The 11,847-nt window shown below is 38.8% G+C and overlaps 1 protein-coding gene across 1 annotated transcript; it reads right to left on the minus strand.

The window, feature by feature from the left end:
- Positions 1-255: 255 nt before the first annotated feature.
- LOC127578575 (epiphycan-like) lies at positions 256-10,882 on the minus strand. Its single transcript, XM_052030724.1, has 6 exons — positions 10,838-10,882; positions 10,546-10,684; positions 8,221-8,379; positions 5,114-5,316; positions 1,950-2,045; positions 256-615 (listed from the first exon to the last, which is right to left on the minus strand). The coding sequence occupies exons 1-6, from the start codon at positions 10,880-10,882 to the stop codon at positions 448-450; spliced, it is 810 nt and encodes a 269-aa protein (XP_051886684.1). The 3' UTR covers positions 256-447.
- Positions 10,883-11,847: the final 965 nt, after the last annotated feature.

An 11,847-nucleotide genomic window follows, 5' to 3' on the forward strand; every position in this document is an offset into this window, starting at 1 on the left:
GTCCATTGGACTCTAACAATAAAGTAAAATGCTTTAAAGGAATATAAAAAAAAACAAGTCAAACTTGTTTGTCAATAGAGTCAGGCTTAAAACGTGAAATAAGTTGAAAAAAATGCCATGATGGAATATACTGCTTAACGAGTAACAGGAGTGTATTAAACACATCATATTTATTGTTTTTGGACATTCAGTACAGATTGGACTTGAAAATAGTTTAGCTTTAAACATTTACAACATTTCCCCTCTCTTGTTTTATTGGCCAGCATTTCAGATAGAATTACCTTGAACAGTGTTCTTAATTGAGATTATTTGTTTGTTCACTAGATTATGTTTTAATTGGTTCCTTGAAAAAATTGGTTTGCCATTGAAAATCCTAAGCACAATAATATAAGAACTTTGCCTGCTGTCAAATGAGTTTGTACACATTGTGAACAGAATTGCAGATCTTTAATATTTGCCATAGGGCACATGAGGAAGACAAATATAGGCATTAGGTGTTTTGCTGAGATTAATGGGATTTCCATCCAGTCTAATGAGCTCTAGAGCCTTGCGAACATAGTGAATGTCTTTTGAATTACAGAAAGTGTCATCATCAATCTGCTGAACATTGTTGTTCTGAAAACATGAAAAGAAAATAAATTATTACATTAGTTTAATAGAAGTATTTTTCACTATCTTGTTTAAATCCATTCACGGCTGTGTTCTGTTAGCTTTTACTAACCCACCTCCTCCTGAATCCTAATCTCTTCCATCCCTTGCATCATAATCTTGATTTTGGCCTCTTGAGAAACGTTCCGTTATCCCTTTGTCTACAATTACAGTCACACAAAAATGGAGCATGGAAACGCACCAGCAGGCTCAAGGACAGCTTCCATCCTGCTGTTATAAGACTCTTGAACAGACCTCTTTGCATTGTGGAGGGTCGTGGCTGTCACGTGACAGCACTGCCCCTACTTGGTCGGAAGACACACCACTGCCAATAAAGGGTTGGCCCTGCCCCACCCATCAGCACACACCTGACCACTGGCCTTTTTAAATTACCTGGGCTGGACCCCCCTGCCCTCCAGCACTATAAAGAGTGCCACATGTGCTCAGCTCTCTCTCTCTTTTGACTGCTCCAAGGGATTCACCCTGCTTCATTCCAGGCTGCGGACTGTGAGACGGCACTGGAGAAATCGTTGGTGAGGTGTGCACTGTTAAAAGGGTCGGGAGCATCTTAGTTAGGGTCCCTAGTAGCATAGAGCCATGCCAGCACTGAATCAAGGGGTGGAGGGTATCGTATTGTCTTTTCCTTAATTGTATGTACCCAGTTCGTTGTGTGTGTGTGTGTGTGTGTGTGTGTGTGTGTGTGTGTGTGTGTGTGTGTGTGTGTGTGTGTGTGTGTATTTTACCCCTGTTGCGATTTTCCCATGCTCGCTATAAACTGTGCATGTGTGTGTTATTCCTGTTACCATTTTCCCTTGTTTGTCTTTGTAAATAAAATTCTTTCCTGCCAGACTTGTGTTCAGAGTCCTTTGCCTTCTGAGACCCCGAATCTGTTTCACAACACTCTTGTACACTTAAGATGAACTCTTGACCTCACAATCTATCTCGTCATGGCCCTTGCACTTTATTGTCTACCTACATTGCACTTTCTCTGTAACTAACTATAATACTATGTTCTGCATTCCGTTATTGCTTTTCCCTTGTACTACCTTGATGTACTTATGTTTTGTAATGATCTGTATGGATGGCATGCTTTTCACTAAATCTCAGTATGTGACAATAATAAACCAATACTAATATGCTAAGATTTGGATCTTACTGGAAAAAATAGTAAAATTATACAATGGCCCAATTATCTTTTCAAATTTGGCACCTATCCCTGACTCTGCACTTTACGAGGGAGTTTGACAGTGGTTATAAGGCTGATCACAATTGATCTGCAATATGCATGAGGTATCATTTACCTGTAGGTTAATAGAACGAAGACTTTCAGGCAAAGGAAGTGGGACGTAATTCAGTGCATTGCCAGCCAGATACAGAAATGCTAGGTTATTCATATCCTGTCAAGTAAGAAGAAAAAGAAATAGTGAGAAAATATTGTCCAAAACGAGTAATTAACACTATGCCACAGAATGACTGTTCATGGCTGATACAGGAGTAAAAATCATGTGCCTGTTGAACACAGTTTTTTCACTCTCACTCGTACATTTTTCATTAGATTGCAGTTTTGCTTTACAAATCCATGAAAGTGAAGGAAAACTTTGTCTAATTTTTTAATGTCTTTTTGCTGGTCCTGTAGTGGACTGTGGGTGCTAAAATACCCCATTGGTGGTACAGCCAAGAGTCTGTCAGCATATTAGCAGTTTTGACTTTGCCTGAGGTATACACTGTAGGATGAAATAGCACCCTGTTTTGAAACATTACCATTTTTATATTCATTGCAGCCTTGTCAGCCTTCCTGACTGACATTCCTGCTACCACTGTTCACCAAGTACCAATACAATTATGATTGCTGGTGGAAGGATCCATGATTTTGGTGAATGGACACTGGAAATATCTGTTTGTGTTAATAAAGATTAGAATCAGGAGAGATATAAAATGCAATGCAGATTTGCTTTCACTCATTTCAACCCATTCTAAAGCCAAACTAACTCCACCAAGTAAAAATTGAATTTGATTGAAAGTTGAGGCAGAAATTGAAGTTGGGATCTGCTTGGGTTAGGGGGTAGAGAGTGGCGGCTTGAGTTTAAAATCCATGAGCTCCATTATTTTCACCAGCGATCTCAGCATTTGAAGATCTAGAGGTAAAGGAGGAGATCAGTCTATCTGAAACCACATTTGAACACGTTCCCTAAGTGGGCTTTGCCTCTGTGAAGAGGCTCCTTGGACATCAGCCTCTTCCTTGACTTTGTCCCTTGTGGCACAGGAGGCAAATAGAAGTTGTGGCCTAAATAAGGCTCATGAAAAGAAGCAGGGAGATTGACAGCTCAGGGTCCTGATATAATTTATGGTTCTTTTGCTACACCTTCACCAGATTTTTGCCAAAGGTGCTGCAGATTTTCAGTTCCTGAATTAATATCAACTTTGTTTTGGCTTTTAAAAGGAATGTCCAACTTCAGCAAAACAAAGAGAAATCTTACAAAGCTTTCATCAACAATATCCTCCCTAAACTTCTACAGTTTTGTAAAGGGTCTATTGCTAAACTGCATGAAAAATATAAAAACTTAAAAAAAATCTTTATTAAAACTTTATTTATACAGCAAGGTAACAAGCCCTTCCAGCCCAACGAGTCTGCGCCGCCCATTTTAAACCCATGTTAACCTACCTGTACGTCTTTGGAATGTAGGAGGAAACCAGCGCACCCGGAGGGAACCCACACAAACACGGGAATTGAACCCCAACTGCTGGCGCTGTAATAGCGTTACTCTAACCACTATGCTACCGTGCTGCTTTGGTGATCTTATTTTAAGCAAATAAAATCATGGTAACTCTTCAGCTACCAGAAACCTGGTGTATTGGTTCAGAGACGTGAGTTCAAATCCCCTTATTGCACTGTGCTTTCTCTGTAGTTGTGACACTTTACTCTGTACTGTTATTGTTTTTACCTGTACTACCTCAATGCACTCTGTACTAACTCAATATAACTGCACTGTGTAATTAATTGACCTGTACGATCGGTATGCAAGACAAGTTTTTCACTGTACCTCGGTACAAGTGACAATAATAAACCAATACCAATACCAATCATGCCAACTGGTAAACTTAAATTCAAGTTCTGAAATAAATCTGGAATAAAATCAATAGACTGTCTTTACTTGGTCTGACTCCAGATCAACCAAGTAGTTGAGTCTTAAGTGTCTTGTTAGTTTTGATACAAGTAGGGATGAACAATAAATGTTCGCCTTGCCAGTGACATTGACATTCCCATGAACAAGTGAATAAAAACAAAAGTTTGACTCTCATTTATCTCATTGTGAGGCAGTGATATGTGTAATATAGCTACCAAATTTCCCTACATAACAGAAGTAACTCCTCACTGAATGGAACATTCTAAGTTTGTAAATAGGAATTATTTCTTTTGCTGATAGTCTAACTTTTGCAATATTTTCATTCATAACAAGACTGCAGTAACAATAGGTAAGTTTTATTTTCCTATGTATTTTTATTTAATTAAGGTTCATGGTATTTCAGTTAAGTAATAGTCAGCAATAAGGCCTTAAGTAAACATAAGCATTCTGAGCTGTGAGGATTATATGGGACTGAAGTGTAGACTGGAGGTCAAAATCAAATTGTCTCTGACCCATTTCACGTTTAGGACTATTGGTTTCGTGATCTAAGAACAACTTTTGTTTTAAGCTGCAACATGTTCCTGGTATCGTGGGAGTAACTTTGATTTTGGTGCTTTTGTAAAACAGACCATCTGAATAATTTTCTTGAGGGTAAATACTTTCATAAATTAAAAACAAAATGAAGATTTGCATTTATATCACATCTTTAATGTCTCCTTCAATACATCCTGGAGTAATTTACTGTATTTTTGAAGTGTAGTCATCATTGTAAGGTAGGAAAACTAGTAGCCAGTTTGCGGTTACCAGGCCCCTATGATCGGCAATGTGATTATAACTAGATAATCTGTTTTTCTTGATGATGCTGGTTGAGAAATAAATAATGGCCAGGAGAAAGGGGACAAATGCTGAGTGAAATAGTGTTAAGGGATCTTTTATATCCAGCTGAGAGGGCAGATGAGGCTGCAGTTTAATGTCTCAGTGAAATGGTTAAAGTAAAGCCAGAATATTTATTAATTCCTCAGTTAGGAAAAAGCAGGGTGGCAGCTACATTGACAAAGAATGCTTTGCCGGGGCTATCTGTAATAGGCCAATCACATCATGTGTGGAATTTATAATGGGGAAAACTTGATAGACAAAATATGACAAAAACAGTACTTAGTGTGGTGCAGACAAGGAGTGTGCACAGACTTCACTAAGATAAATGTAAGGATGGCACTTAATGAGCAAATGATGGATACATCATTCAGTATGCACACTGAATCTTGCAATTATATTGGGAAATTAACCAAGTAAACATTTCAAGGAAAAGATTAACTTGTGTGTGTAATAATGACACTTACTTTGAATGCCTCTTTTTTTATCCCATTGCTGTGTAGTTTATTGTAACTTGCATCAATGTTGACCATAGTTTTGGGAAGCTCTGGAAGCTGTACAAGTTCATTTGAAGCGATCATCAGATCCACCAGTTCAGGCAGCTGCCTTAAAGCATCTTCGTCAATTGAAGAGATCCTATTACCTGTTACGTCAATCCTCTTTAGATGATCTAAAGTGACAATGCATAACACAGTTAAAATACTTTGCAAAATAAAGCTTAGTAATTTCTTTACGGTACAATATGTCAGTGGTCTCCATTTAGCTTTTAGCCAAAATTAGAAATTTGAAATGACGCCAATGTAACACTAATATGACTTGCTTGTGATTAATTTTTTGCCAATTTGCAATGTTATATGCAGGTTATGTTACCATATAAGTAGGGGTAATCATCAGCTTCCTTCCCCATTTAGGAGGAATCATGAAATCCCTTTGACTTTGCTTTCAGGTTGTTTCTCCTCCTTGCCCCATATTGCCCACAGTTTTACAGCTTGCATTCTCTTTCTCCTACGTTGTTTACCTGCTACTTAGGACGTAGCATTTAAGCAGCATAATAACAACAGTAACTTGCATTTACGTAACACACTTAAAGTAAGAAAGCGTCTCAAGAAAGCATAATCAACCTAGAATTGACAATGAGTTAAAGCAGACATAAGGTGGTTTAAAAAGACCTTTAAGGAAGAAAGAAGGGTAGGGGTGGAGTGGTGAAGGTGGACATTCCAGAGTTTGGAGCTGCCGGTGATTATGGGGAAGAGGTAACAGAGAAAGAGAGGAACAAAGCCATCGAGGGATTCGAACACAAGGATGAGCTCAACAAATATATATGCATACAAAATATTAGAAGACTATGCTGCGTAGTTCTTAAACACAAATATCCCTCAAAGCAGTGATTTTCAGCCTTATCCCATGTTAAATCTGTAAAAAATTATCTTTGAAGGCAGACAGAAAGTTAACAATCATGATTTACCGGGCAGGAACAGTAGTGTAGTGGTTAGCGTAACACTATTACAGCACCAGCGACCCGGGTTCAATTCCGGCCACTGTCTGTAAGGAGTTTGTATGTTCTCCCATGTGTCTGCGTGGGTTTCCTCCGGGTGCTTCAGTTTCCTCCCACATTCCAAGGACGTATAGATTAGGAAGTTGTGGGCATGCTATGTTGGTGCTGGAAGCGTGGCGACACTTGTGGGCTGCCCCAGAACATTCTACGCAAAAGGTGCATTTCACTGTGTGTTTTGATGTACATGTGACTAATAAAGATATCTTATAATTCACCCAGTTGGGGGTTGAAGTGGTGAATGATGATTTAAAGGGTGGAGGGGTAATTTCTAGTGCTGTGGGAATGTTGCTGAGTTGGATGGAGTCAATAGAGCCAGAAGGGTTGTTAATGGTTGGGTGGTGAGTCAGGATGAGGCAGTTCACTGATTAGGGAAGTGATCACTGGTTGTGGACAGTTTATAATTGCTAATGGAAGTTGGCAAGTCGGAGGGGTTTCGCTGTAAAACAAGCAAGGCTAATACAACTAGATGAGCTGAGCGTTCCCAATGACAGGCAAACTTCAGAATCACGTGGACTAAGTTCTTACAGCAACACTTGAAACAAATGTTGTATGGGAAATGACATCACTTCTTGCGCGTTTGACATGGAAAATGCATCAGGAACATGACAGGGACTATCAGCTAAATCTCTGGATTGAGATCATCATCATAATTGTGTTCCATTGTCAAAACAAAAATCAAATTTCCTACGTGTAGCAATGGGAATAAACACTGTATGATTTAATAGCTAGGCAATGACATTATATTTTCATTAATTAAAATAGGAAAGAAGTTTGAATGAAATGTATTTTGCCTTGTGTCTCCTTTCCCATTTGTTATCAAGTATCATAGATATTGTAGATGCAAACAATACTGTATTTTCTCAAAAAGATAAAGACAGCTTTTTCCCCTCCGCCATCAGATTTCTGAACGATCCACGAACTCATGAACACTACTTCATTATTCCTTTTTTTTTGCAGTATTTGTTTATTTTTGTAATTTATAGATTTTTATCTCTTTGCACTGTATTGCTGCCGCAAAGCAACAAATTTCATGTCATTATGTCAGTGATAATAAATCTGATTCTGATACTGAGCTCATAAATTCTCCAACTACAGGTTTAAAAGTACTGTAATTTCCTGCACCAAATGAACTGACTTTGCATGGTAATGTGAGTCTAGCTCACTTAACTATTTCTGTGGTGATCCTCAATGGAGGTCCCAGTGGTATAAACCATTTTTCACTCAAAGGCCTACCCCACTATTTAATTATGTCATGGCTAATCTGTATCTTAACTCTGTCTACCCACTTCAGTCTGTAACCCTTGCTTTACACAAATCTGTCAATTTTAGTTTCAACATTTTCAATTGACTCAGAATCCAGGACAGTGTCTTGGATTAGCACTCAGCTTTGTGTGAAAAAATGTCACCTGACATCACTGCTGAATGGTTGGACTCTAATTATATTATAGCCCTTTGTTCTGGATTCCCCTATCAGAGGAAACACTTTAACTGTCTATCCTATCAAATCCCTATTGAAGAATTAGCTATTGAATACTATTGCGCAAGATAGAAATTTAAGGGTATCAAGGGGTTATGGGGTTAGTGCAGGAATGTGATGCTAAAGTGAAGGATGAATCATCTCCTTGAATCACAAAGTAAGCTTCTGGGGCAGAATGGCCACTCCCATTGCTATATAAGTAAGAGTAAGGGTGGCTCTGGACTGACAGCTTTACAAATGTCTCACTGTGTTATGTGGAGGAGTAGCCTTTTTCATTTATTTTGCCCGTTACACCTTCTGATCAATTCATAGTTGATCTGCATTCTAATTCCATTTATTATAGGCATTAGTCATGGCCAGAAACTTTGGACTATGCTTTCAAAAATTTCTCCCATCTTGTAACCACTACAGGGAGCCTCAAGAACCCAATAGTGACAAAAGAGAGAAAGCACACACAGTACGTAATTAACATTTACATCTGTAACAAGCATTAATGTGGGCTTGTCATCCATAATAATAATCTCGAAACCACAGAGTCATACTTAGCCCATCAAAATCTCCTTTCTTTATGCTGGTGATCTTGTTGAAACGTGCATAGAAGTGTGTGGTATCTTTAGGAAGAGGAGGTATGCTTTTGATATTTGTATCATCACAGTAGACAGACCCACCCAGGCAGGTACACAGAAGACATGTTGGAAGACCTAGTAGGTACATCAAAAAGATAAAAATTGTTTTTTAAATTGCAATCTGATGATTCAACAATAAGATTTAAGTGCATTTCACCAGATTAGAAATTGTTTACTACCTCTTAGTGGCCTTAAAACAGCCATTATGGCCACCTTATTCTATTTGTGAAGTCACATGTAGAGCAAGACCTTTAACTGTGAAGTTCAAGAAAGTATTGTCAGGTTTTCCTATGTAATGTAACATTAAAACATAGAACAGTACAGCACAGGAACAGGCCCTTCCGCCTACCATGTCTATGCCTAAGATTATACCAACCTAAACTAATCCCATCTGCCTCCACGTGGTCCATAACCCCTGGTTCCCTGCCTGTTTATGTTCCTGTCTAAACACCTCATAGCTGACATTGTTGCCTTCATTGTCACATTCTTTAACAATATGTTGAAAGTTCTTGCAGTTCTCAGCAAGTTGCATAGCAGTCAGCTCTGAAAGGGACCTCATATCATAATGCAAACAACACTCTTCCAGTTACAGGAGAACGTTGCCGCTGAATGAATGGTTGTTGAGATCATAGGTGTTGGGGAGCAGGGAGCGGGAAGGAAGTGTGGTGCAGGTGGAAGAGTTCTTTCAAGAGGTCGGAGATTCAGATGAGCTGGCGAAGAACAGTTCTCACTGGAGACACATTTCAATCCCACGTGTCATGAAGGACCCCCAAGGCTACAGCCAGGAGCTCCTGGTAGGAAGTTGCTCGTGGTGTCTCTGTAAGGATATGAGTGCAATCTTTGAATGGCTGTAATTTGGGGAAGGCTTTAATAAGGCAAATGACTGTCTTGTGGGCTGAAGGAAAATTAGATGACATCTCCTCTCCTTGGACAAGGAGTTCCGGTGATCTACCTGGTGCAATGCTGTGGAATGTGGCAGCAATCAACATCAGCAGCCACAAATGATCCTGAGGCTAGAAACCTGAGAATGATGATGACCCTGATCTACAGGAGCAAAGCAGCAAAGGCACAAGTGAAGTTTTATCTGAAGTCAGAGGAGGTCACAGATCTCAATGAAGGCTAAGAATATAGTTTTAGGACAAACTGCATTTGTAAAACTTTGTTGCGTTGTGAGTAAATAAGAATGATCATTTTTCAGACTAGTGAGGTTGAAAATCTCACAGCAGATGAACTTTGCATTTGTATTTTTTACGGGAGTTTTATCCAAGAAGAAATGTGCTAAGACCACTGAAAATCCTGTCAAAAATGCAGAAGTGACGGGCTGAAGTTTTCAGTGGGCATTAAGGAGTCCAGAAGAATGCACGCAATTGCAGTTCTCCTGATTAACCCAATTTTCGACAGCACAGCACCATTTTTCTTGGAGTTGAATGGATGAATTCCTAGTGCTCTGTGTATATAGTTGGAACTGTGCTGGTCATTGTAGATTTTACAGATGCTTTAATGTAGAATAGTTACAGTATATCTTTTAGTTTAATACAGGCTACTTGTATATTGTGGTCAAGAATTTACTTTGGCTCTGCCATTGTACATTTCTCTTACCTTGAACCAACATGACGCCTTCAAAACAGAGAAAGAACATACATTACATGTTGAACATTTACATAGAAAATGATGGAGAATTTTTATGAAAATATCTCTATACTTTATAATTGGGACCATTTTCACTGTTCCCCATTCTGAACCAGGAGTATTATACATTCATGGACTGCAAATCTTCAAGTATTCATCTTTTCCTGCAATATGGAATTTGGGTTTGGATTCTATCTGATAGGTATGCTGTGTGTATCCAAAGTCTGGAAATGTTGATGTAATTTAAAGTTTTATGGCTAGTTTTTTGTCTGCTGTGGTTAGATTAGAGACACCAGAAAGTAACACACTGTGGTGGAGGATTCAGGGAAAACGTTCCTTTCTGAAGCCAAAATTACAATGAGAGGATGACAAAGGATGCTTTGTCACTTCTAACAAACACACTGAAAATAAACAGTCATTTGGAAATCATAACACATTATAACAATGCAAGAAGTAATACTTTTAGTATAAGCTGTGTTTAGTTTTTTAAATGAGTTTTATATTTACAATTTTGTAAAAGAATATTGTGAATGTAAATTGGGGCAATTGTCCAAAATTCCATAAAGTGCAAATAGAATCTGAATAGAATCTCGCTCTGTTGCCTCTACAAACCTTCTTTCGTGTCAGGGCCAAGAAGGCCAGGCACACTGGGAGCACCAGAATCCAAATGTTCAAGGGGAGTCACCCCCTCCTCATAGTCACTGTCATAGGTATCAAGCACACTGTTCTCTGAAGGTTCCAGTCTGCCAACCTTTGATTAAAAAGTAAAAAAAGATTTATATTTACACAAAGGCATTCAAGGCAATCCCATTTCAGTCTCTGTACCACATTCTACCACATGAGGGCACTGGAGTCTGAAACTCTCAAAGGTTCTTGAAATTAAGTTGTAAAACTGCTAGCTTACCAATGGATGACTAAGTTCTGTTTTAATATTAATGATTTTACCCATATCTAAGAACATACATTTGTAGTTAAACTGCTGTGACTTTGATCTTTACAATTTTTTTTCTCTTTCATCAGCTGTGGTTCAATGGGGACTTCTGGTTCCTGAGGCAGAAGGTTGTGGATTCAAGTCTACCCACAGATCTTTTGTAGCTTTTGTGTGATAAAGTGCCTTTTGATTTTTCTCCAACATGGCCAAGTTCTAATTTCAAAAGTCATAGATTCATACAGCATGGAAACAGGCCCTTCGGCCCAACTGGTCCATGCCGAACAAGATTCCTGACTAAGCTAGTCCCATTTGCCCACGTTTGGCTCATATCCCTCTAAACCTTTCCTGTCCATGTACTTGTCCAAGTGCCTTTTAAATGTTGTTAATGTACCTGCCTCATTCCATATACTGACCACCTTCTGAATAAAATGTCCCTCAGGTTCCTATTAAATCTCTTCCTTCTCACCTTGCCCTCTAGTTCTCGATTCCCCAATCCTGAGAAAAAGACTGTGTCCATTCACTCTATCTATGCCCCTCATGATTTTATACACCTCTATAAGGTCACCCCCCATTCTCCTACGCTCCAATGAATGAAGTCCCAAACTGCTCAACCTCTCTCCATAACTCAGTCACTCGAGTCCCAGCAACATCCTCGTAAATCTCCTCAGCACTGTTTCCAGCTTAACGGTGTCTTTCCTATAGTAGGGTGAACAAAACTAAACACAATATTCTAAATGCAGCCTCGCCAGTGTCTTGTTCAATTTGTCCAACAATTTCTCTATATCTTTCATATCAACTGCATTTTATTTTTGAAATACCTCGATTAATTCACCATTTATTTTCTATACTCAAAGAAATACTAGCCAACTTTATGCCAACTGTTGAGCCTTTTTGTTGGTATCAGTTTGTCTATTTTTGTCCAAATAGCTACTTTATTCATAAGATTGGCAAGTATATCATTTGCAACATTTCTTCTAATGCTA

The sequence above is a fragment of the Pristis pectinata genome, chromosome 15 (assembly GCF_009764475.1).
Source record: "Pristis pectinata isolate sPriPec2 chromosome 15, sPriPec2.1.pri, whole genome shotgun sequence".
NCBI classification, from domain to species: domain Eukaryota; kingdom Metazoa; phylum Chordata; class Chondrichthyes; order Rhinopristiformes; family Pristidae; genus Pristis; species Pristis pectinata.

Coding starts and splice junctions, on each gene's coding strand:
- LOC127578575 (XM_052030724.1), bottom strand. CDS start 10,882: ATGGGTAAAATCATTAATATTAAAACAGAACTTAGTCATCCATTG. Junction 10,685..10,837: donor CAGAACTTAGTCATCCATTG/GTAAGCTAGCAG, acceptor TTTTAATCAAAG/GTTGGCAGACTGGAACCTTC. Junction 8,380..10,545: donor TGGCCCTGACACGAAAGAAG/GTTTGTAGAGGC, acceptor TGTACCTACTAG/GTCTTCCAACATGTCTTCTG.